The 27,400-nt window shown below is 41.3% G+C and overlaps 1 protein-coding gene across 1 annotated transcript; it reads left to right on the top strand.

Annotated features, from left to right (window-relative positions):
* Positions 1-4,821: 4,821 nt before the first annotated feature.
* LOC106611645 (beta-1,4-galactosyltransferase 1) lies at positions 4,822-27,347 on the top strand. The gene is made up of 6 exons (XM_014212067.3): positions 4,822-5,670; positions 9,947-10,182; positions 16,879-17,066; positions 19,033-19,155; positions 21,338-21,442; positions 24,433-27,347. The coding sequence occupies exons 1-6, from the start codon at positions 5,412-5,414 to the stop codon at positions 24,578-24,580; spliced, it is 1,059 nt and encodes a 352-aa protein (XP_014067542.3). The 5' UTR covers positions 4,822-5,411; the 3' UTR covers positions 24,581-27,347.
* Positions 27,348-27,400: the final 53 nt, after the last annotated feature.

Below are 27,400 nucleotides of genomic sequence, written 5' to 3'. Positions count from 1 at the left end.
GAAAACCCAGCCAACTGTAATATTATCCGTGTCGTCATTCAGCCATGACTCGGTGAAACATAAGATATTACAGTTTTTACTGTGCCGTTGGTAGGATAGTTTCGAACGGAGCTTATCCAGTTTATTTTCCAGTGATTGCAGGTTGGCCAATAGAACGGATGGTAGAGGCAGGTTACACACTTGATGACAAATTCTCACAAGGCACTGTCACGTCCTGACCAGTAATAGTTTGTTATTATAGTTTGGTCAGGACGTGGCAGGGGGTGTTTGTTTCATGTGGTTTGGGCTATGTATTTAGGTAGAGGGGTGTTTGGTTTATGTGTTTCGGGGTTTGTTAGTCTATGTTCTATGTTAGTATATTTTCTATGTTCTATCTAGTCTTTTGTATTTCTATGTGTAGTTAATTGGGGTTGGACCATCAATTGGAGGCAGCTGGTTATTGTTGCCTCTGATTGAGGGTCCTATAACTAGGAGTTTGTTTGTCATGGGATTTTGGTGGGAGATTGTGCTTGTTTAGCTGTGTGCCTGACAAGACTGTCAAGTTTGTTTTGTTTTGTATACGTTGTATGTGTTTCCCTTCTTCACCATAATAAAAAGAAGATGAGTGTACATTTTACCGCTGCGTCTTGGTCTCTACCCTACGACACCCGTGACAGGCACCCAGATCTGCGCCCCCCATATCTCCGTCTTTTCTTCATGCGAATTACAAGGATTTGGGCCTGGTCTTGGAGAAACAGTATATCCTTTGCGTTAGACTCATTAAATAGTCTGACACAAACTTTGTCCAGTTCAAGCTGAGTAATCGCTGTTCTGATACCCAGAAGCTATTTTCGGTCATAGGAGATGGTGTTAGCAATATCATGGTCAAAATAAGTTACAAACAATGTGAAAAAACACACAAAATAGCACAATTGGTTAGGAACTCGCAGCCAACCCCTCCAGCGCCATTATTATATCTATATGTAATAGTGGTATATAGGTGTTAGTTGGTGGTACGTAATAGAGGTATATAGACGGAGGCTTAGTTGGTGGTATGTAATAGGGGTATATAGATGTTAGTTGGTAGTGCAATTTATAAAAAAAAGTTTCACAAAAGGTAATGTGATTGAACACATACTACATCACATTAGGTGGCAGCATGCACAAACACAATGTGCAAACGCAATGATACCGAAGAAGAATCGTCCTTAGAGACAGGATTGTATTGAGGCACAGATCTGGGGAAGGGTACCAAATCATTTCTGCAACATTGAAGGTCATCAAGAACACAGTGGCTTCCATCACTCTTAAATGGAAGAAGTTTGGAACCTCCAAGACTCTTCCTAGAGCTGGCCACCCGGACGAACTGAGCAATTGGGGGAGAAGGGCCTTGGTCAGGGAGGTGACCAAGAACCCGATGTTCACTGACAGAGCTCCAGAGTTCCTCTGTGGAAGCACAACACTCCACCAATCAGGTCTTTATGGTAGAGTGGCCAGACGGAAGCCACTCCTCAGTAAAAGGCACATGACCGCCCGCTTGGAGTTTGCTAAAAGGCACCTGAAGGACTCTCAGACCATGAGAAACAAGATTCTCTGGTCTGATGAAACCAAGATTTAATGCCAAGCGTCAGGTCTGGAGGAAACCTGGCACCATCCCTACGGTGAAGCATGGTGGTGGCAGCATCCTGTTGTGGGGATGTTTGTCAGTGGCAGGGACTGGAAGACTTGTCAGAATCGAGGGAAAGATGAACAGAGCAAAGTACAGAGAGATCCTTGATGATAACCTGCTCCAGAACGCTCACGACCTCAGACTGGGGTGAAGGTTCACCTTCCAACAGGACAACAACCGTAAGCACACAGCCAAGACAACGCAGGAGTGGCTTTGGGACAAGTCTCTGAACATCTTTGATTGGCACAGCCAGAGCCCAGGCTTGAACCCTGATCAAACATCTCTGGAGAGACCTGAAAATAGCTGTGCAGCGACACTCCCCATCCAACCTGACAGAGCTTGAGAGGATTTGCAGAGAAGAATGGGAGAAACTCCCCAAATACAGGTGTGCCAAGCTTGTAGCGTCATACCCAAAAAGACTTGAGGCTGTAATAGCTGCCAAAGGTGCTTCAACAAAGTGCTGAGTAAAGTGTCTGAATACTTATGTAAATGTAATATTTCAGTTTATTTCTAATAAATTAGCAAAAAATTATAAAATCCTGTTTTTGCTTTGTCATTATGAGGTAATGTGTGTAGATTAATGAGTGTGAAAAAAACAATTGAATCCATTTTAGAACATGTAACAAAATGTGAAAAAGTGTTGAATGCAGTGTATGTACAGTGAGGGAAAAAAGTATTTGATCCCCTGCTGATTTTGTACGTTTGCCCACTGACAAAGAAATTATCAGTCTATAATTTTAATGGTAGGTTTATTTGAACAGTGAGAGACAGAATAACATCAAAGAAATCCAGAAAAATGAATGTCAAAAATGTTATAAATTGATTTGCATTTTAATGAGGGAAATAAGTATTTGACCCCTCTGCAAAACATGACTTAGTACTTGGTGGCAAAACCCTTGTTGACAATCACAGAGCTCAGACGTTTCTTGTAGTTGGCCACCAGGTTTGCACACATCTCAGGAGTGATTTTGTCCCACTCCTCTTTGCAGATCTTCTCCAAGTCATTAAGGTTTCGAGGCTGACGTTTGGCAACTCGAACCTTCAGCTCCCTCCACAGAGTTTCTATGGGATTAAGGTCTGGAGACTGGCTAGGCCACTCCAGGACCTTAATGTGCTTCTTCTTGAGCCACTCCTTTGTTGCCTTGGCCGTGTGTTTTAGGTCATTGTCATGCTGGAATACCCATCCACGACCCATTTTCAATGCCCTGGCTGAGGGAAGGAGGTTCTCACCCAAATTTGACAGTACATGGCCCCGTCCATTGTCCCTTTGATGCGGTGAAGTTGTCCGGTCCCCTTAGCAGAAACCCCCCCCCAAAGCATAATGTTTCCACCTCCATGTTTGACAGTGGGGATGGTGTTCTTGGTGTCATAGGCAGCATTCCTCCTCCTCCAAACACTGCGAGTTGAGTTGATGCCAAAGAGCTCCATTTTGGTCTCATCTAACCACAACACTTTCACCCAGTTGTCCTCTGAATCATTCAGATGTTCATTGGCAAACTTCAGACGGGCATGTATTTGTGCTTTCTTGAGCAGGGGGACCTGCAGGATTTCAGTCCTTCACGGCGTAGTGTGTTACCAATTGTTTTCTTGGTGACGATGGTCCCAGCTGCCTTGAGATCATTGACAAGATCCTCCCGTGTAGTTCTGGGCTGATTCCTCACCGTTCTCATGATCATTGCAACTCCACGAGGTGAGATCTTGCATGGAGCACCAGGCCGAGGGAGATTGACAGTTCTTTTGTGTTTCTTCCATTTGCGAATAATTGCACCAACTGTTGTCACCTTCTCAACAAGCTGCTTGGCGATGGTCTTGTAGCCCATTCCAGCCTTGTGTAGGTCTACAATCTTGTCCCTGACATCCTTGGAAAGCTCTTTGGTCTTGGCCATGGTGGAGAGTTTGGAATCTGATTGATTGATTGCTTCTGTGGACAGGTGTCTTTTATACAGGTAACAAACTGAGATTAGGAGCACTACCTTTAAGAGTGTGCTCCTAATCTCAGCTCGTTACCTGTATAAAAGACACCTGGGAGCCAGAAATCTTTCTGATTGAGAGGGGGTCAAATACTTATTTCCTTCATTAAAATGCAAATCAATTTCTAACATTTTTGACATGCGTTTTTCTGGATTTTTTTGTTGTTATTCTGTCTCTCACTGTTCAAATAAACCTACCATTAAAATTATAGACTGATCATTTCTTTGTCAGTGGGCAAACGTACAAAATCAGCAGGGGATCAAATACTTTTTTCCCTCACTGTATGTGAAGAATTGGATCAAGTGGTTGGTGTACAACGACAGAGCCGCATGGTAGATGGAGTGTCTCTCCCGTCTTACATGTATTTGGGTTGTATATGATCCCGTGTGGCTCAGTTGGTAGAGCATGGTGTTTGCAATGCCAGGGTTGTGGGTTCGATTCCCACGTGGGACCAGTACGGGGGAAAAAATGTATGAAATGTATGCACTCACTACTGTAAGTCGCTCTGGATGAGAGCGTCTGCTAGATGATTAAAATGTACAAATGTATATGAGAGCCTTCATGCCGAAAGCCGTGCGGTTTGATAAATGTAAATGATTTGGTCAAGTGTATGTAGACGAGAGAGATATTATATGCCAGCTGAGCTTAAATGCTGCAATTGTGGTGGTGAACATGCACCTGAATTTCTTAAGTTAGGGTGAAGGAGACGGAGGTGGCAAGAATAAGGGCTGTCCAGAATGTCTCCTATCCGGAGGTGTTGAGAAGAGCGGAAGAAAGGAGTGAAGTTGAAGAAGTAATGATAATAGGACTAGAGACACAAGATGATACTCCTTGTCAACAGAGGGATCCTGGCATGTTAACAAGGTGGACTTTGTAGCGTTTATACTTTGGATATTAACTTTACAGCGCAAACGGAGAGGAAATCTAAGAAAATAGGTATTGTGTGTGTGGCTGAATGTTTTTTTGGGAGTTATTTTGCCGAGGCATACAAGGAATCCAGTCGATTAATGCTCAATTCTCACAGGCACTAGATGTGATTTGAATGTGACCGAAGGAGTGGGATGGTTGTTCGATTTATTTAGTATTATCCTGGGTCCCCCTCCTTCTCGCAATGGATTTATTTTGTTACACCCGGTACAGTAGGTGGCGGCAATACACCAATAGGTGTCGTCTGCCATAAAACTTTAAAGAAGATGAAGAAGATGCCACTTGAACTAGACGACAATTTTTGTTAGGTATCCACAAGGAAATGTCTGTCAGGGGGATTACTTTGTTTTTTCGAAATTGTACAACTCTGAAGTTACTTCGTTAATCCTGGAAGGTCATATTTTAAATACACTAGCTTTAATACCATCGGATATATGTGTATAATTGAGTTTAGTAGAAGTCAATTTGGCCAATGGGAAACGGATTATTCAGAGAATCTTGCGGCTCTATGTAATTATTCCCTGCTGTACTGTTAGCTACTAGCTAGTGATAACGCCTGATAGTCAGTTAGCTAAATCGTTGAAGAAATTTGGGACCGTTGTGATAGTAACTTGAGGGAGGCTTTTACAACAAGATAACTTCTTTACTGGACGGAATACGACGAAAGTACAAGGATATAACTACCGTTAAGTTGAAGTTGTTTCGAGCGAAAATGATTTTTTTTTTACCATCAGCTAACATCTAGTAAATTAGCTAGCTAGTTGACAGGGATATCCGTGAAAATTGGGTATGGTGTGAAATAACTTGCTAACGTTACCTACTTTAGATTTGTTTTAACCATATAATTTAACATACCAAGCTAACGATGCGGGATTCAACAGTGAATTTCAGTGTTCTCCATAGAACATGCAAGTTGGTCGTCCTTCTATGTTTTTTCCATATTTCGGTCACTTTCATTTTTTACGTGAGGTCGTTAGATTTTCGTTTTGCATTTGCGAAGCACGACCAAACTGCATCAAAGGACACCGCAACTGACGCGTTTGAAACGAACCACTTTTCTGTAGACAACGTGACTACAATCACCAAAGAACTTGGAAAATGTCCTGACACATCGCCACTGCTTGGTAAGTAACGTTAGCTGATATGTTGCCAAAACGAACAACATACATATTTAATCAACATAGCGTAATCAATGTGTATGGCGTGAACTGTAGACTCACTGGTGCATTGTACGATGATTGGTTGGTAGTCTTGCCAAAGTCTCTTATCAACAAACAATTATAAAAGTTGTTACCCATGTCTGTCAGGCACAATCATTCATATGCTCTGATAAGGAATGAATAAAGAGCTTGGATTACATGTCCCTTAATTCTCTAACCTAATGTAAACTACAAGTTCAAGGTATAGATGAGTGCATAGCCACCAGTTATTTTATGACCGCTTACCCTGTAGGGTTTGGTATTTCACTTATTTATACAATAGGTCTATCTATCTATAGCCCCACTCATGCATTATTAATGCTTAGCATAGGTCTACTGCTAGTGCTCTTGAATTCATTGTTTGCGTTAGCTTATTTCCACACAGGTTTGTTGTTGTTGTTCAGTGGCCTTCTCCTTTAGCTCAGATTTCAAAAAAGAGATGTTTATGCAGCTGTGGCCCTAGCTGATCTATCCTTCTGCCACAAAACCCTGACTGCTCCAGAGGTGGGAGGCAGTGGATAACAGTGGTGTACTCGTTCTGCCCTCAGCAGTCTTGGCGATTGAATTGAAAAGCAATGCGGTCTTGGGGTTTAGGAACGTCAACCTCAAGGTCACGTTATAGAAAACAATACAATAAGTAAACTATGTCATATATGTAGTATGACCTTTTTTTGTATGGCTTTTGTAATTTGACCTACTGTTGCTACTTGTGTAAGTCACTGGCTTGTAGGAGCCATACTATTGTGTCTTTAAAGTTACACTATGCAGAAATCACTCTGACATTTCCTGGTTGCTAACGTTCTAATAGTTCACTTATTTTCAGTTAAGCAGGTATTCCCAAACTGGGGTATGCAATGCCATCGAGGGTACGCCAAATAATAATAACATTTTTAATTCTTCGCATTTTCAAACAGTACATTTTATATTTTCTATCTGGGCCATACATTTGGTTGAGGTTTTTTTGCCCGAGTAGCTTCGTTTCACTGCCGAAAAAAATAAAATTAAACCATCTAGTGTAGAGCGAAATATCAACACAATGTCAAATACAGGTAGCCTAGTCAAATAATTAACATCCAATCACATTAACCGTTACTCTCTCACGGGAAACCTTCACTCTTACTCAGACATTTAGAAACGAAACATGACAATTTGAAAAATATGCCCCAGGAGTTTTTTCAGTGAGAATAAAGACAACTTTTGAGTAGTAAGACATGTATAAAAGCAACAGATACCATTAATATGAAGGGGCTAGAAGAGTCTTTATATGGTGAGCTACCGAGTGGCTAGGACAGGCAAGCCCCATACTGTTGTGGAGGACTTAATTCTTCCTGCTGCCGTGGATATGGCTGGAACAATGCTGGGGGGAAAGACCCAAAAAACTATATACAGACAATTCCATTGTCAAACAACACTGTTTCACGATACATCAGTGACAGGTCAGGAGATGTTTCGAAACAATTGCTGCTTTGCATACAAGCGTTACAGCTGGATGAGTCAACAGACGTGGCGGGTCTGGCACAGCTCCTGGTATATGTCCGTTAGGTTTATGGGGGGTCAATTATGGAAGACATCCTCTTCTGCAAACCACTGGAAACCAGGACAACAGGAGAGGATATTTTTAAAATACTGGACAGCTTTGTGACATCAAATGGACTTTGGTGGTCAAGATGTGTTGGTATCTGTACTGATGGCGCAAAAGCCATGACAGGGAGACATAGTGGAGTGGTAACGCGCGTGCAAGCAGTTGCTCCCGACACCACTTGGGTACACTGCAGCATCCACCTAGAGGCTCTTGCTGGCAAGGGAATGCTTGATAGCTTGAAAGACGTTTTGGACACTACAGTGAAAATGGTTAACTTTGTTAAAGCAAGGCCTCTGAACTCTTGTGTATTTTCTGCATTATGCAATGATATGGCCAGCGACCATGTAACGATTTTACAACTGGTTATCAACGGGCAAAGTATTGACACGTTTTTTTTTTTTTTTTAATTGAGAGATGAGCTTAAAGTTCTTTACTGACCATTTCCACATGTCTGACTGTTTGCATGATGACTGGGCTATCTGGGTGACGTTTTTTTCTTGCCTGAATTATCTGTATCTAGGATTACAGGGACTCTCCGCCACTATATTCAATGTGCGGGACAAAATTGTGGCTATGATTTAAGAAGTTGGAGCTCTTTTATGACTGCATTAACAAGGACAACACACAGGTCTTTCCATTATTGTATGATTTTTTTTTGTGTGCAAATGATCTCAAGCTTACGGACAATGTCAAATGTGATATAGCGAAGCACCTGAGTGAGCTGGGTGCGCAATTACGCAGGTACTTTCCCAAAACGGACGACACAAACAACTGGATTCATTGTCCCTTTCATGCCCTGCCTCCAGTCCACTTACCGATATCTGAACAAGAGAGCCTCATCAAAATTGCAACAACTGGTTCTGTGAAAATTTTATTTAATTAGAAGCCACTGCCAGATTTCCGTATAGGGCTACACTCAGTTTCTTGCCTTGGCAAATCGCGCTGTTAAGACACTGATGCCCCTTGCAACCACGTACCTATGTGAGAGTGGTGTCTGGGCCCTGACTAGCATGAAAACTAACTACACACTGATTTAAGACTGAGACTCTCTCCAATACAACCCAACATTGCAGAGTTATGTGCATTTCAAGCGCACCCTTCTCATTAACCTGTGGTGAGTTATTCACAATTTTCGATGAACAAATGTTTTATATGGCTAAATAAAGAGCATCATTATTATAATATTATTTGTTCCCTGGTCCTATAAGAGCTCTTTGTCAATTCCCACGAGCTGGGTTGTGACAACAACTCACACTCACTCTTATGTTTAATAAATGTATCATATGGTGTGTGTGAGGCAGGCTTACAATGATGGCAAAAAACAACATTTGAGAGTGCGCTGACCCTGGTGCTAGAGGGGCTATGCAGCTGGAGGTTGAATGTTTGAAGAGCTACGGGACTATAAAAAGTTTGGGAACCACTAGTGTAGAGAATCATTGTACCATCTAAACTGCTGTGAAATATATTTTGCATTACCAAAGATATTGTATTTTCAGCTTTGTGAAGCTGGGGCATAAAACAGGAAGTAAAAGCCGCAAAAACAAAACTTAAGAACGTGTCGCATAGAAATGGTGCACATAGAACAGATATACAGCTTCTTAGACTTGCTTTCAATGAGTGACAGATCTATAACACCCTTTTCCATGTGAATTTGGTCAGGTCGCCCAAACAGATACATATTGCAGCTTTTAATAATAAAACCTTTCAGAAGACATTGTCAGGAGAAAAATCAATTGCTGAAAACAGGAGATTGGATAACTAGGCTAAATTTCCTTCCTATAGTATAAACCTGCCCAGCCTATATTAGTCCTACGATACGATTTTAAACATTGTTTGTTTGAGCTACAGACTGCTTAACGGTGGCTGAGCTAGAGCGGACTTTGAGACACGGGCGGCTCCCAAAAACACCCTGGTTTCACAAACACCTCTCTTGCTCAGCCCCCGTGAATCATACAGATGTATGGTTGGTATCAGCGGATGCAGAAGAGATAGACAAATCCAATCTATTTGGACCCATCAATGAAAAGCTGAAACTCTCACGAACTAGCACATGTAACCAGTTTTGCTGTGTGGCATTCACAAACCGCACGAGTCGTTAGAAGGTAAGCGGTTCTCTTACATGGAAGATCATAGGAATCCCAGGACATAGTGTATATAATACTATAACAAAATTACTTAGTTGCTGTCACAAACTCCAACCTCCACTCAGTTGTCACTGACTAGGTGGATATTCATTTCCCACCAACAATTTCTGTACTTAAATTCGTTTATTTTATTATTATTTTTTTATATCAGGGTTTGTTTGGTGGACCTTATTTGTCTTTTGACATTTGTCAATAAAACTCATGCAACTGTTTATCAAATTACTTTGTTCTACCTGTAGCCATGGTTGTCCTAAAAGAAAATGGTGAAACACTTCAATGTGAGGCTAAATTTGAGGGCAGAGAAAGCAGATTTAATGAAAGTAGTGAAGTTCACTGTGGGAGGCCTGGGACCAATGGAGTTTTAGATTTGACTTGCTATTTACATTGGCTCTACCGAATCATCAATTATCAGGGCTATTGTAGATATGGAGCCCTGACAAAAATGTATGACCTTTCCTCTCTCGTTCTCGTCCAGTTGGCCCACTGCGAATTGAGTTCTCCAACCCAGTCAGCCTGGACGTGGTAAGGAAGGAAAACCCCAATCTTAAGAATGGGGGGCGCTTCAAGCCCAAAGACTGCATGGCCCTCCAGAAGGTGGCCATCATCATCCCTTTCCGCAACCGCGACGAGCACCTCAAGTTCTGGCTCTACTACCTCCACCCCATCCTTCAGCGCCAGCAGTTGGACTATGGCGTCTATGTCATCAACCAGGTGGGTCCCTCCCAGCCGGCCCCCGTCTGCTCTCTGTCTGCATACAGCAGGATGGAGTAGTGGGAAACGCAGGTTAAAAGGTTTTAACCATCTTAATGCAAGAAATAAACAAAGGTGGTCTGTATATTTGAAATATAGGTTAGCTGGAGTTTACTGGTACTGTAAATCACAAGTACAAGTACTTTCACCATATTTTATTTGGGTTTTACGCTTTTAAGCAGAGTGGGTTAGGCTGTGTAAAAACAAAAGGGCATCAAGCCCCCAAATTACAGGCTGTAATGGCAGCTGCCAAGTGACTTGGCTCGTTGAGACATGCTGGTAGATTTGTATGCTTATTGAGTAGCCTAACTCTTCTGGGACAGCGAACTTCAGTCAGATTCAACCTTGTGTTGCTTGTCAGATAAGCTTTTTAGGCCCTTTTTTTTATTTTATTTTTTTCTCTCCAAGTCTGTCAAAGGTTTGACGTGTCTCTCGTTTTCAATAAAATAATTTCTTGCTTTCCAGTCAAGATAAAGAGTAGGCTAGCATCCAAGTAACTGATGCCTCCCTTCTTTTTAAGAACTACAATTTGCAGTAGTCCTTTGTGTTCCCGTATATATATGGGAAGAAATCAGATCTTAAAATGTAGTGCCAGCATTTGTCTCTGCATCTGTTCTTTGTCCATGAGCAACTTCCTTTTATTTATTCATGGTATTTGCACAACCAAGAGGCTATCACCGAACACAAATGGACGTGACGCAGAAAACGCTGAAAGCCACACTGTCTATCTCTGACACTTGAAAGACCTGCGAGAATAGCCCCGCCCGGAAGGCTCTTTTTATCCTTTCACATTCCTGTTTCTTTTCATCAAGATCCTTTATTGGTATAATGGAACACTCTTTCTTTGATGTACAACAAGGTATAGAGTTGGTTACAGATAACTAAAGGAAGAATTCAACAAGGGTTGTACTTCAACTTTCATGCAAAACATTTGGGGAACCTGGCCTAGACACACTTCCTGTCTTTTCTAGATCGAAAAACAGTCAGTAGGCCTAATTTGGGCCGTTTTAGTGTGATCATATAGGCCTAGTTTAGTAGGACTGGGAATTGCCAGGGACCTCATGATACGATGTCATGAGACTTAGGCGTTGATACGATATGTATTGCGATTCTGTACGTATCGCGATTTGATACTGTGATTTCTATTGCGATTCGATGCGGTCTGCTGCAGAGAGACGAGAGAGCCACGAGAAAAACGAGTTTTGCTCAATCATGGTAATGAAAGCGCTGAAAACAAATTGGATCCTTATTTGAGAACAAGCTATTAGGGGATAAAAAGTGTGGTTTTGGTCCAGGTACAGCCAACTAGCGCAAAAATAATATTCTGATGTGTAACTATCGATTTTAATGTTTTACTTTTAGCATTATTGTTTAGCGTATGTAGTTACCTGCTCAGGTGATATCAAGTCTGTTTTTTAATTTAAAAAAAATCATCAACAAAGCACAGTTCTACACTAGTTTGACATGCTCTTGGTGCAACATGGTGAATATCATATTGCCTCTAATCAAGTAATCTAAGTATCTAGATGGCTACTAGCCAACACTTTTGATCAAAGACTGACAAGTTGACCATAGAGTAGTGATCATGATAAGCACTTAGTGCCACAACAAGTTGGCTCCTCAGTTTTGACTACTATAATAGCTACAAACTGGCCTGGTTTGGTCAGTGGCAATCATTAGCCTGAGTGGTGCCACTATAGGGCCCTCTAAAATCAATTACTTTTTTTGCGTGAGTCATTTAGTTTTTTATTTTAGTTTTCGCTTTCTCAGTTTTTTGATTTTTCCTGGTAAAATGTATTTAGACTTTTTGTAAAAAATAAAAATACGTTTTATAGAAAAACAACTAAATTGGATGCAGCACCCCCACAAGTATTTTTCTCCGCTCATACAGGAGTACTATTTTGGTTGTTGAGATTTATCAGGGGGTGCATCCCTACTTCAGTAGAAACATGAGGCCACAGATGGGCAGAAACATGTTTTTTCACGATTTCAGTGTGGGAGTGTGTGTTCTCATTGAAAGTGTTAGACTATGTTCTCACAGGTATGGGGATTTACTATGTGAATACTGGAGTTCACCTCAAGGGTATTTGGAAATCAATCTGGCAAAAGGACAAACTGGAATATGAATACCATTGCACAGCCCAGAGTTGACAATGTAAAAATGTATTAGTTATTGGGTCATCTAATCCAATTTCACACAAAGGCTGACCTGAACGTAGGATAACGATATCTATCCTTCTCAATATCCTTCAAGTCATTAACACTGTCTGGGATAAACCAAAGTCACTTTTGAACATTTATTGACAAGCCAAAGTTAATACGGTCATACAGGACCATATTGTAGATTAAATCTGTATCAGTTATGTGTAGTTTAATGACATGATTCTTTGCAGATGGAGGTATTATTGACTCTTGGGAGGCCAGTACTGTTTTTCAGCTTGAAGGCCTAATTGACTCTTTGTTCTCATGCCAGGACTTGTTGCCTCCCACCCACCAACAGGTAAAGTGTGGCTCAACCAACATGTTGTAGTGTAGACTGAACGCCAGACCTAGAACGTCATACGCAGCAAATACATGGTTCTATTTGAATATATAATACTTATATATATTTTTTTTTAGTATACTCTACTCTGGTCTCCAACACAAGTAGCAAATTGGTTCAAGATGTCAGGCTTGACATGGTGGTGTCCACTGCAAAGAAAAGTAGCTTTAATGCCTGCTATTATACTAATGAGTCAATCTGACTTCTTCTGTAGTCGAGTCACCTAGCTATTGCTAAAGGGCCCTTCAATGCTGTTAAACACAATTATTGGGTCTTTGTTGGAGTTCTACTCAATCTTTCTGCTTCTCTCTTCTGTTTCTCCTTTCCTGTCCTTTCCTCTCTTTTTTAAAATGTCTTCCTCGTTTCCCTACCCCCTTGCTCAAAACGCCTCCCCTTTTGCATGTCAGGCGTGTCTGGCCAATGGCTGTGGTCGCTGGAAGAGGAGAAAATTGTCCCCTGCTTGCTCTGGCCAGTTGCGTGACTCCATGGGCTGAGGGGTTCTACTGGTAATGTGTGCTTCTTTTCTGTCTCTTTCTGTCTCTTTCTTATTATTGACTGAGAGAAATCTATTTTGGTCACATGCACTTCTGAAATCTTCTACACTTGATTCTTTCTGTCTTTGCAAATGATCCACACCCTGTATTCAAATGAGGCTGTCATGCACTGTAGGAGAGCGGGATGCATCACTTGGTGGAGGGGAAACAACACACTCCCAAGAACAAACACAGTCATAGACCTCCTTAGCGGATGCTTATTTCAGACCGTAGCAGATGTCTCAAAGTTTATTTTAATCAGGCATCATATGACGGTCTCTCTTATCGCCACAATGTGTAACATGACATGTGACTGACAAAGTGCTTCAGCGGAGAACACTACTTACTGAACATTCATTCAATTGTCGGGACTCCTGTCCAGATTACATTAACTGTGCTGCTTCTTGGCATCACACACCCTCGTTCTGGTTTTCTTGCTCTGTTTAAGTGAATTGTCTTTTGAAGAACACTAGCCACGGTTTTATTTGATGCAATCGAAACAAGGACTGAGGTCATGTTATTAGGAGGTTTCATCTGCCCCATTTTTTTTGAATATTTTAGCCAGTTTTGGTTCTATGGGTATTCAGGCAGACCTTTTCTGGAGGACCATCAGATCAAGCCATTGACATATGAGACGTATCCATTGAGAGGCACTTCGCCCACATTGAAGGCACACTGACACAGAACACGATGCTCCCGTTCTTTTGCCAAAGGACACAGCACAGAGCATCATCCCAGTAGAACTACATCAGCCCTGGTAACCCTGCCTTTTTTTCAGCCTGAGAAGACAAAAAGAGAAAAAAAGACAATCCCACCCACATGAACAAATACTACGGTACTTACTATTGAATTATATACTGCTCAAAAAAATAAAGGGAACACTTAAACAACACATCCTAGATCTGAATGAAAGAAATAATCTTCTTAAATACTTTTTTCTTTACATAGTTGAATGTGCTGACAACAAAATCACACAAAAATAATCAATGGAAATCAAATTTATCAACCCATGGAGGTCTGGATTTGGAGTCACACTCAAAAGTAAAGTGGAAAACCACACTACAGGCTGATCCAACTTTGATGTAATGTCCTTAAAACAAGTCAAAATGAGGCTCAGTAGTGTGTGTGGCCTCCACATGCCTGTATGACCTCCCTACAACGCCTGGGCATGCTCCTGATGAGGTGGCGGATGGTCTCATTTACATTACATTACATTTAAGTCATTTAGCAGACGCTCTTATCCAGAGCGACTTATAAAGTCTCCTGGGGGATCTCCTCCCAGACCTGGACTAAAGCATCCGCCAACTCCTGGACAGTCTGTGGTGCAACGTGGCGTTGGTGGATGGAGCGAGACATGATGTCCCAGATGTGCTCAATTGGATTCAGGTCTGGGGAACGGGCGGGCCAGTCCATAGCATCAATGCCTTCCTCTTGCAGGAACTGCTGACACGCTCCAGCCACATGAGGTCTTGCATTAGGAGGAACCCAGGGCCAACCGCACCAGCATATGGTCTCACAAGGGGTCTGAGGATCTCATCTTGGTACCTAATGGCAGTCAGGCTACCTCTGGCGAGCACATGGAGGGCTGTGCGGCCCCCCCAAAGAAATGCCACCCCACACCATGACTGACCCACCGCCAAACCGGTCATGCTGGAGGATGTTGCAGGCAGCAGAACGTTCTCCACGGTGTCTCCAGACTCTGTCACGTCTGTCACATGTGCTCAGTGTGAATCTGCTTTCATCTGTGAAGAGCACAGGGCGCCAGTGGTGAATTTGCCAATCTTGGTGTTCTCTGGCAAATGCCAAACGTCCTGCACGGTGTTGGGCTGTAAGCACAACCCCCACCTGTGGACGCCGGGCCCTCATACCACCCTCATGGAGTCTGTTTCTGACCGTTTGAGCAGACACATGCACATTTGTGGCCTGCTGGAGGTCATTTTGCAGGGCTCTGGCAGTGCTCCTCCTTGCACAAAGGCGGAGGTAGCGGTCCTGCTGCTGTGTTGTTGCCCTCCTACGGCCTCCTCCACGTCTCCTGATGTACTGGCCTGTCTCCTGGTAGCGCCTCCATGCTCTGGACACTACGCTGACAGACACAGCAAACCTTCTTGCCACAGCTTGCATTGATGTGCCATCCTGGATGAGCTGCACTACCTGATCCACTTGTGTGGGTTGTAGACTCCGTCTCATGCTACCACTAGAGTGAAAGCACCGCCAGCATTCAAAAGTGACCAAAGCATCAGCCAGGAAGCATAGGAACTGAGAAGTGGTCTGTGGTCACCACCTGCAGAACTACTCCTTTATTGGTGGTGTCTTGCTAATTGCCTATAATTTCCACCTGTTGTCTATTCCATTTGCACAACAGCATGTGAAATTTATTGTCAATCAGTGTTGCTTCCTAAGTGGACAGTTTGATTTCACAGAAGTGTGATTGACTTGGAGTTACATTGTTCCCTTTATTTTTTTGAGCAGTGTATATTAAACTCTAGTATACTATACACTGTAGTATCCCTCGATCATGTGTAATACTTACTATAGAATGTTGTAGAATACAATATTAAATACTACAGATAAGTACTGTAGTAAATACTTCAGTAATGCCTGCAAAAACACCACAGTCCGCAAAAAAACATACTTTTTAAACTATAGTAATACTACAGTTTTTAATTTGCATATACCCTGCTTATTGCATGCTCCTTATCGCAATTTGTGCCACCCATAAGTGAGAAACATGCATGCCAAGTATAGACCATTTATTGTGTTCCCAGTCGGTTATAGAAAAGAGCAGAAGCTCTTTCCTTAAGGAGAAAGCATCCACTTCAATGTCAAAGATACTAAAACCAAAACACTAAATATTACAGTAATGTCTGCAAAAACACTACAGTAAATACTACATTATTTATTGAGGGGTGTGTGTGTGTGTGTATATATACCAAAAAATGTACTACAATATTTATACAGTAGCTAACTGTAAATACTACCGTATTCACTGTAGTGTTTTTACAGACAATAGTCTGCAAAAACACTACAGTGAATACGGTAGTATTTATACCATAGTGTACTTTAGTCTTTGTTCATGTGGGCAACCTATCCATGTTCTTGAGCAATCCTCTTACAGCTACATCGAGTCACATTAAATAGCTGGACGTGCAAGGCTTTGATCACACTGCATCAGCAACACAGAACATGAATTTCAATGAAAGTTTGTAAGTACACACACTGCTGATTTCAAGGTAAACACATGTTTTCCAGCAAACAACAAGATGCCTACACAACTTCAAAGACAAACGACTCTTAAGTCCTGTATTGTAATTTGGCAATGTTTTCCAGTTGTCCAAACCTTACATTTAAACAAGTCTGGTACTGTTTCTGACACGTTTGCATTGTCAATCGCATTATAATAGATAGCCGCCTGGATGCTTCAGTTTAGCCTTAGTTCTGGTGTGCGTGAGACATGGGTGGCCAACCAACCAATGAGGACCAGAGTTTCCTACCTTTGTCTAGACACTCAAAAATAAGTATTTTCTTTCTACATGATTCACCTTCCAATTCTAACCCCATATTCCCTCCATTCACACACTCTAGGACGGTGATGAGGTCTTTAACCGCGCCAAGCTCCTCAACGTTGGCTACTCGGAGGCCCTGAAGGAGTACGACTACGGCTGCTTTGTGTTCAGTGACGTGGACCTCATCCCCATGGATGACCGCAACACCTACAGGTGCTTCAGCCAGCCCAGGCACCTGTCTGTTTCCATGGACAAGTTTGGCTTCAGGTAAGCCAACGCTCCCACGGATAGCCCTGGAATTGTCTGTCTGTCTCCCTCCAGTTCACTGCCCAGACATAGTACCGACACGAATGAGCGTTCACACACACGGGAGTGTCCACATAAAAGCTTAAAGAGCACCTGTGGGTTCTAAGACGTTCTGTTCGTGTCACTCACTTGAACCCATTAACTGCTGAATTACCACTGCGCTTAGAGGAATGATGCCAGCAGCACAGGTGACAGTTGTTACTAAGGATTTCCTTCTTCCTTATTGTTCATGTGACTGATCAAAACCAGGTTCTGTAAAACAGCAGGCCACATATAAAGTGTCACTTGCCAAAGGAATGCTGTTTTTATTTAATGTATTCTTATTAAATGAACAAAGGCTTGTTTCTCTACATGTGTAACACCGTTACATGTCAGACAGGGAGGAGCTCTGACGCTAGAGACTGTATCTTTGTCTGTGTGTTTGATAAAAGGATTTGGGAGCTTCTCCTCTGTTGTGATACACAGCTCTGGTCCGACACAGCTGTAGACCTTATGCTTGGCGAGGCGCTGATCTACAGTCAGTTTGGCTCTGTTACCTGCTTCTGATGTAAGATTTAAATTGGTAAGGTAAGCTGACCCCAGATGTAACGTCATAGTCATGAGTTCCACCTGTGTACTGGTCATAGTACAGGTCTCTCAGCTTGTAACTGGGCTTTTATGGGCATCCTCTCACCAAACCCTTCCCTTTGTTGCACACACAACAGCTTGTATACTGTGTGTCATGTTCCTTGAAGGGCATGTAGCTCACCAAGCATCTGGATTCAATATCCAACAGGATTTTGGCAGGGAAATCCGTCTCCAGGAAAGACGCCAAGCTCCCCTTGTTGGGTAATTTGTTCGATGACTAAGTCCCACAATGGATTCATGCATTTTATTAAATTTTTGTTGATTTTCTTAATTGTGCTGACCTTTCCAATGTTAGCGATAGGATTTAAAGAATGTCGTTATAGCCAAGGCTAATTCGGTGTCCAAAATAAACAGGAAAGTGAGGCAAGGCTAAACCAGGGTGCTTCAGTCTCTTGGCTCCATGTTTCCCTACAGTACACTGTACAGAGAGCCAGCATGTAACTTGCAAAAGGCAGTGATACAAACTGAGGAAGAGGGTTTTTCTGCAGCACCTCATCTGCTAGGCTGATACTTCCTCTATCGTAGAACGTAAGCCACTGACTGCGGTTTCTGTTAGAGCCAGAGTCATTTACCCCCTTTTTTTTTCACGCAGGAAAAAAAGATTAGACGCATAAAATTATTTCTTGCTGCGTTTTATAAACGCAGATCTAAAATACTTCTTATTGTAATTTCTGCTCCCCATCAGACAAATTTTGTGCTTCAGTTGCACTTCTAAACTTGAATGAGAATTCACAAAGGTGCATTCTATCAGCAGACAGCGATTATTTTCTCCCCGGTACTTTTCTTGGTGTAGCCAGCCTATTTTTCTCTGGTAAAATGCAAGATTAGCTTTAAACAAAACATTAGGAAATGTAGCTGGCTGTATTCTTTTTATGATGGGCCTAGACATTAGAAATATGATGGCCGTGCATCAACAACAACAAAAAAGACCTTGCTTTTTCATTTAAAAGCTAATTTACTTGTGTGGCTGCCAACCAAATAGCGTTGCACTTCTGTTGTCATCTGATAAAAATGAAGCCAACTCCAGTTGCTCTAATGTATTTTTCTGTGAATGGAAAAACTATAGTTGTACGTCCCTGATCACTCTATTGAATAAAAAAACAATGACTTTCACTAAAAAACCATCCTGTGGCTATTTCCAAATATCCTAGTATACGGTTTACTGCCCAAGCCTAGTTTAAACTCTAAACAAATTCAACGTTCTATATTTATTTTTCTCTTTCCGCTCTCTCGCTCTCTCTCTCTCTCTCTCTCGCTCGCTCGCTCGCTCTCTCTGTGTCTCTCTCTCTCTTGCTCTCAGATTGCCGTACAACCAGTACTTTGGAGGCGTGTCGTCAATGAGCAAGGAGCAATTCCTCAAGATCAACGGCTTCCCCAACAACTACTGGGGCTGGGGAGGGGAGGACGACGACATTTTCAACAGGTCAGAGTCCGCACAGCCACTCTCAGACAAATGTCTGTGGCTCATAGGAGGACTCAATGTAAAAAGCAGATCATTCATATTTATTGGGTAAAGTGATAGCCAAGGTTTCACATTAAAATATTTTCTTGAGTGAGCAATGTTGAAACCCTGTTACATGAGCCTAGTTCTTGTCATTCGTCAGTGTGCGTTGTTGTGTTTTTAGCCCTACTTTTTCCATTGTTCCAACTTGCCCCCAAGGGTGCCCTTGTATGCCACTACCACCATTTGCTCTTGAAGGAAATTATGTATCAGTGAGTATCCTGTTAGCATCCATTTCAGCTGAGGCGCTTTCACAAGCAGATGGGACACCCACACAAACTTGTCATTTGTGAGGAGGGGTATGTGTCTTGTCTCTGAGACACTCCCGGAACACACCCCCCTCCAGCTATCTCTGTTTCTCCAGTTTCTGAACGATGCCAACAGCACACACTTGTTACTAAGGCTTTTTTCTTGTTTTTCACGTGACTGATCAAAACCAGGCTCTATAAAGGATTAGTCAAGAATCAGGCAAAAAAAGAGGAGGCTACATATATAAAGTGTCACTTGCCAAATTAATCTTGTATTATTTAGTTTCTTCTTATTAAATGCACAAAGGCTTGTTTCTCCTTACCTCTATCAGTTAGACAAACAAGCATTTTAAATCACTAATGCAGAAAGCAGTGTTGTAAAGATTGGAAGGAGTTTGGCATGTCATTTGAATGGAACTTGTATACCTTATTTGTCTTGAGTCATGTGTTTCGAATAGCCTGCCTCTAGACTATCAACGTGCTGACAGGAGCAGCACTGCCTTCAAAGGTCGGCTGTCAGAATGGCTTAAATGCTATTCAGTTTAGCCTTAGGTAGCAATGCTGTGAGCGTTGGACTATTTGCTGCTCTGTTTTCTGACTATGGAGGAAGAAGTGGGGTCCAGTAACCAGTAGAGCAAACTTTTTTTTCTTTTCATACTATAATTTGACTATTAGATATTCAATGTTTCTTTAGAATAAAATGTAAAAAAAAAAATTGTTTCACAATATTAAAATGAGTTCAGTTTATAACAGGCCTTAAAATAATGTCAAAGCAACACTGACTAGGGCCTGACAGTGATGGTGAAAACGAGGGACATGTCAAAAGATGCTGAATTTTGGCACTTAAGCATGTTTTTATTTACTTAAATATATGTATGTTTATTTAAAATATCAAAGGGACGGTTTTGGGATTAAATTCTCTGCATAACATATACTGTGCCTCGTTAACTTCTGCATTTGAGACTTGCGTAACCCAATAGCTTCACTATAGACCAGACAAACTGAACACTGTCTCCAGAACTGAATTATAGATGAACTCCACACATACTGATGAATGCCCAACAGCACAACGTGTTAACATGTTGTTGTTGTTTTTGTCTCTGCTGCTTTTTCAGCTCTTTGGAGTGTTTGCTTGATAAGTCACCGTATCCATTTTGATAGGGATACTGTAAACAATGGCAGACAGGATGTTTCCAGACATACTCAGTTATTCACTGTGGTCTGGAAGCTTTTATCAGCTGTGACCCTGAACCATGCTACACAAACAAGCGATTTCCAGTGTAGTTACACCAGAGAGTCTGGATATAATAATGAGAAGCCTATGTTTTTTTGTTTTGTTTTTTTTTCTCAAAGTTGCCGGGATGTCGATTGCATCACACTTATATCAGTGCACTCATATCAACCTAAGCATTACAAAACTTTTATTAGATGAAATAAGCCTTATGTATCAAAATAGCAATTCAGTTTTATCTTTTTAATATAATTTGACACTCATTGCCCCCCAATACAAAAACGCCTCACTTGCTTAATAATGAATGATCTGCTTAACGTGGACAGATTTTGTGCAGAGTAAACCCTCTCGCTTTGCCTCTTCCTCTCTGGTTACACCTATTGAGTTAGGCAATAGTCCACTATTTGCATCTCTTGCACAGAGGCAACTGAATGAAAACCAAATAACCTGTTTTACTCCATTTCACATCTATCCTACTTTTTCTTTGACCTTTTTTAGGTTTATTTCACTATTGTAAGAAAAACGTGCAGATTTTCTCCCAGGTGTAAAAGCTGTTGTAACTGCGTCCCACAGTGTTTTAGTTAGACTGATGGTCTGACTCATGCTGCTGCTGTGTTTTTAACAGGCTGAACTCCAAGGGGATGACCATCTCACGGCCCAGCGGAGCCGTGGGGAAATGCAGGATGATCCGCCACAACCGGGACGGTGGGAACGAAGACAACCCACAGAGGTGAGGTTCCGACTCCTGTTCTCAGGGGCTGTATTTCCATGTATAATGGTACCCTCTCTGGGTTTGTTCACTCCCTTTCGCATGAATCTAGCCAAATCGGATTTAATAGGAGTAAGCAATAGGTCCACCAAGGGATGTACTGATTCAACGATACGCACCGGTCCCCGATTTTTCAAACGTTTAAGATGCAAGTGCATCGGTCCGTGGACTCCAAACCGATCCAAATGTAGCATGCATCGGTCAAAAAAATGTATTCAAACGTTTACGGGTCACTAAAATGTTTAGTTCATGTTAGGCCTACATTCTCTCTCTTCCAAAATCACCTTCTTTTGGGACAACTGATACGTCCTCTCCTTCAGTGTCGAACTGCATGTTACTGTGTTGACAGTAGAGGTCGACCAACTGTGATTTTTCAACACCGATACCGGTTTATTGGAGTACCAAAAAATACCGATACCGATTTTTATTTTTATTTTTTATTATTATTTATAAAAAAAAAAAAAAACAAGTATTATTATTTTTTTTATATATATATTTTTGTTGTTTTTATATATATATATATATATATATATATATTTTTTTTTTTTTAAAAAGATAATTTTGTTTAATAAAAAAAAAATTTGTAATGTGAATTACAACAATACTGAATGAACAATGAACACTTTTTTAAAATTATTATTATTATTTTTTTAACTTAATATAATACATAAAATCTATTTAGCCTCAAATAAATAATGAAACATGCTCAATTTGGTTTAAATAATGCAAAAACACAGTGTTGGAGAAGAAAGTAAAAATGCAGTATGTGCCATGTAAAAAAGCTAACGTTTAAGTTCCTTGCTCAGACCATATGAAAGCTGGTGGTTCAATATTCCCAGTTCTTCACTATTTACAGTTAAGTTTTAGGTTGTAGTTATTATAGGAATTATGACGCGTCGACTATTTCTCTTTATACCATTTGTATTTCATATACCTTTGACTATTGGATGTTCTAATAGGCATTTTAGTATTGCCAGCCTAATCTCAGGAGTTTATAGGCTTGAAGTCATAAACAGCGCTGTGAATCAACAATTGCTAAGAGCTGCTGGCAAATGCAGTAAAGTTTGAATGAATGCTTATGAGCCTGCTGCTGCCTACCACTGCTCAGTCAGACTGCTCTATCAAATCATAGACTTAATTATAATATAATAAACACAGAAATACGAGCCTTAGGTCATTAATATGGTAAAATCCGGAAACTATCATCTCGAAAACAAAACATTTATTCTTTCAGTGAAATACGGAACCGTTCCGTATTTTATCAAACGGGTGGCAACCCTAAGTCTAAATATTGCTGTTTACATTGCACAACCTTCAATGTTATGTCATAATTATGTACAATTTTGGCAAATTAGTTCGCAACGAGCCAGGCGGCCCAAACTGTTGCATATTCCCTGACTCGGCGTGCAATGAACGCAAGAGAAGTGACATAATTTCCCTAGTTAATATTGCCTGCTAACATGAATTTCTTTTAACTAAATATGCAGGTTTTAAAAAATATACTTCTGTGTATTGATTTTAAGAAAGGCATTGATGTTTATGGTTGGGTACATTCGTGCAACGATTGTGCTTTTTTTCGTGAATGAGCTTGTTAAATCATCACCCGTTTGGCGAAGTAGGCTGTGATTCGATGATAAATTAACAGGCAACGCAGGACAAGCTAGTTAACCTAGTAATATCATCAACCATGTGTAGTTAACTAGTGATTATGTGAAGATTGTTTTTTATAAGATACATTTAATGCTAGCTAGCAACTTACCTTGGCTCTTTGCTGCACTCGCGTAACAGGTGGTCAGCCTGCCACGCAGTTTCCTCGAGCAATGCAATATAATCGGCATCCAAAAAGGCAGATTACCGATTGTTATGAAAACGTGAAATCGGTACTAATTAATCGGCCATGCCGATTTAATCGGTAGATCGATGACTGTCAACTAGAGGTCGACAAGTCATTTTGCATGCCGGACAACCCCAGGCAATATCAGTAGCCTACAATTGGGTTGGGGTTCATTTGTATATTAAACTTTTTAATCCCTACTAGTCTCCCTCATGGCTCAGCTCAGGTGCTTACATAGACATATTTAATTTACACACACACACACACAAAGTCCGCTCAGAGAGGCCCAGCTCATGAGCTCCATCAGCAACAGATTTTTAATTTAGAATGGAAAAGGAATGTGTTTATGCAACAAATGATAGTGCATCGAATAATTCTCTAATCAAACCGAATCGTTTCAAACTAAAACATATCGTTCCTGTATCACATCAAATCGCCTTCAAAGAGAAAGTTGCACATCTCTAGGTCCACCTAGTTTCAGCTATATTGGTTTCACTTATCCAGCTCTCAGATCTGTAAAGGAGAGCAGAAGAGAGGGAACAAAAGGTGTGCACAGTTGAACACTCCCCAGGCTCTCCTTGCCCTCGTCACACAAGGATCCAGTCACTCACTACTCTTTCCCTTGACGTCATTTCTCACGAACACTGGATGACTTGGTCAGCTCGGCCATTCTTCTCTGTACAGATGCAAACTTAACACTGCAATAAAAACCTCGGAAGGCATTGACGTGCAATAGAAGCCTGGGCAAACATTGACGTGCAATAGAAGCCTGGGCAAACATTGACGTGCAGTAGAAGCCTCAACATCCATGACAATAAATGTGGTCATTATCACACTAGGCCAAACTGATCCTTCAGGGCTATTGATTATCTATTGATCAGCGGCGGCAGTTAGCTAGACTGTATAGCGGATTACTTTTCAGTAGCACTTTGATTTGTTTGATTGTCGTGGTTAGATTTCTTGAGTAGCGTTTAATCAGGTAGTGTATAACAAGCAATGATTTTTGTGAAATCCAGAGGAGATGTTTGCCATAGGCTACACCTTAACCAAATAAAAAAAGACATGGTTCTTAAACCATGTCATTGAATTGTGGTTGAGCTGTGTTTTTTCTTTACAGGTTCGACCGCATCGCCCACACCAAGGAGACCATGAACAAAGATGGCATAAAAACCCTGTCGTACAAAGTGGTGAAAGTGGAGAAGGATCAATTATACACCAAAATCACTGTGGACGTGGGGAAAAAAATTACTCGTCAAACCAATTAAAACCTGAACAGCCTTGACAACCAATTTGCCACTGTGGTGGATGCTGTAACCAAATGTGCCTTGACACTATAAATAATCTTATGCCCTGGACTTTTTGGACCATAGAGAATGACTGATCTAATCAGCAAACGAACATGTTCCCCAATATTCCCTTTATTTTCGGCCTTTGCACATCCGATGGTGAATTGAACTGGGATTCCAGCGTTTCCATCATAGGATCCTTAAATCGTTGACGCCAGAAATGAGAGTTGACATTCCGTACATTGACACACTGTCGGGGTCCTATCAGGCTGATATGGCCCCCGCTCTCTCTGTCTGGAGACGGCTGCTGAGACCAAGTCCTTTGTGAGCCATTTTGTCTTGAGGGGGAGGTTGTGAAATGTCTTAATTGATTGTCCTATGCATCGGGAACTCTCAAATAATGCGTTTTGTCATATGCATTTCTTTGCAATACTGTGGATGTTGTCGTTTGGGTTCATGTTGGGGTCATTTTAGTTTTCTGTCACTTCTGGGGAATTTCTTGCTAATCCTTTTTAATACCTCTGCTGAGCAGGGTTTCAACCAATCCAATGCCAAGAGGTCAGGCCAAAGATGGAACTCTGCAATTCAGAGGTCATTAAAAACAAAATCACTTAGGTTTTGTTAAGACAACCAATCTTAAAGGATTTTTGTACTTTGATGTTCCATCAAGATTTTGAACTTACCCCAAAGGGCCTAGAATTCCCTCCAAAAATAGTTGAAAAGGCCAAATCCCATGATATTTACATTAGGCATTCTAATTCTCACTGCTAAGGGTCCTTAGTCTATTGTTGATATAGTCCTAAAATGTTTTGCATGTCAGCAATCAAGTTTTCAAGATGTATAACTTTCGAAATACAGCCAGTATGATGCATTTTGCGTCGTTTAGTTTTTAGGTGTGTTTTTGTTGAGTATTTTGAACTATGTGAAAAGCTCTCTTGAAAGTGTCTCTGCTGATGCTCCCTTCCCTGTGAAGACCACCATTCAAGGTAGCCTGTAAGGAGGCCTCTCCCTAGTTGGAAAAAGAGGCACCTGAATGTATTGCCTGGTGGTGTTGTGATTGTGTGCCCTGAGGTAAAATGATACTGCGCTGTTGTCTATCACGATTGTCTGGTTTAGTGATTTTTATTTTTTATTTTTTGTCTGAGATGGGGGGGGGGGGGGTTCTACGCTAAAAATAATCATCTTGTATTCATTGTATGTCTGAGAGGGTTAGAAATCATTTTTTAATTTATTTTTGGCCTCGATGTAGTAACCAAACCACAGGACGTTGGTGGCACCTTAATGAGGGAGGACAGGCTCGTTGTAATTGCTGGAGCGCAATGGAGGGAATGGGATCAAACACTTGATTTCCATGTGTTTGATGCCATTTCATTTGCTCCGTTATGGTTATCATGAGCCGTACTCCCCTCCGCAGCCTCATGCCACCACGGGTCCTTATCATTCCTCATATACATTGAAAACTACACAAGATTGTGCGCTATGAGGCATGGCGTTGCACATGTACAGTTAGTAACTCAATCTTATTGAGGAAAAAAGCCATTGCGATTTCTGACTGGACACTAGATATAACAGAGTTATTGTCTGTCTATACTTAGGCTTCCATGTATGCCATTCCTCTTCTGACAGAATTAAGAAGCAATCAGCCCTTGAAGAATCTGTAAAATGACAGCCATTTTTGCCTTACCCAAATAAACTTGAAAATATCCATTTATTGGTCAACTTTGAAACATTAGTAGGAGATATGGGTGTACATTAACCGCTAAAGCTAAGTCAGTAATTCCCTAGCTGTTCCCCAAAAGTGTTTCCCAAGAGGCTGAACTATAGTTAGCCGTTTCCCAAGAGGCTGAACTATAGTTAGCCGTTTCCCAAGAGGCTGAACTATAGTTAGCCGTTTCCCAAGAGGCTGAACTATAGTTAGCCGTTTCCCAAGAGGCTGAACTATAGTTAGCCGTTTCCCAAGAGGCTGAACTATAGTTAGCCGTTTCCCAAGAGGCTGAACTATAGTTAGCCGTTTCCCAAGAGGCTGAACTATAGGGTCTTTGGGCTCGGTCAAGAAAGCCACATCACAGGCCGTTTCAACTATGGTGAAACGTTGCAAAAATAAATCCTTCATATAGAATGAGCACAATGTACATAGCAAATAGAGGTTTGTGTCAGCTCTATGCAACACATTTCTATACTCAAAATGGGGAGCGTTTGCCACATTGAATAAGCCTAAGGAAAGGCCTAGTCACCACATACCTCCTCACTCTGTCTGGTTGCTATGTACAGACACTTGAAGACATGGGAGTAGTCCCATGATGTGCAGTCTTGCTCTTTAAGCCTGGCATGCAGGGCTGCATAATGTGCAATGCATAGCATTATATACTTCTCTCAATCCACCTAAAGATTCATTTTCAAGGTTGAAAACCAGTGTCTTTTATAGGTTGGCTGAAGCCAGGTTTGTTTCTCCCAAAGACAATGGCCTTTGTTGAGAAAGCCAGCAATATGTATGCCACGTGTGAATTAAGTTTGTGTTACAATAGTTAGCTGACTAATCTGTAAGGCTTCTATCTTTTTACTTTTCATGTTTTCCATTATGATTCAATGTGTGCATCTATGCTTGTGATTTCTACAAATGCATGTCTTTGTATGACTTTTGCTGGTTTAACAATTTCATTCAAAAATACATTTCCTGGTTTGTGAGAATGTTGGTGAAGATGAATCAACTCATGTTTAGGTTATTAAAATCTGTGATTTAAGTAAATGTCTTCTCATTCATTAACTTGGGTCAGAACACTAAGCAGTGGTTTCCCAGAC

This window comes from Salmo salar, chromosome 09, assembly GCF_965601325.2.
Source record: "Salmo salar chromosome 09, fSalSal1, whole genome shotgun sequence".
In the NCBI taxonomy this organism is placed as follows: Eukaryota; Metazoa; Chordata; class Actinopteri; order Salmoniformes; family Salmonidae; genus Salmo; species Salmo salar.
The sequence above is the reverse complement of the archived record's forward strand: the minus strand, read 5'-3'. Positions and strand labels throughout refer to the sequence as shown.

Coding starts and splice junctions, on each gene's coding strand:
- LOC106611645 (XM_014212067.3), top strand. CDS start 5,412: ATGCGGGATTCAACAGTGAATTTCAGTGTTCTCCATAGAACATGCAAG. Junction 10,183..16,878: donor GCGTCTATGTCATCAACCAG/GTGGGTCCCTCC, acceptor CACACACTCTAG/GACGGTGATGAGGTCTTTAA. Junction 21,443..24,432: donor AACGAAGACAACCCACAGAG/GTGAGGTTCCGA, acceptor TTTTCTTTACAG/GTTCGACCGCATCGCCCACA.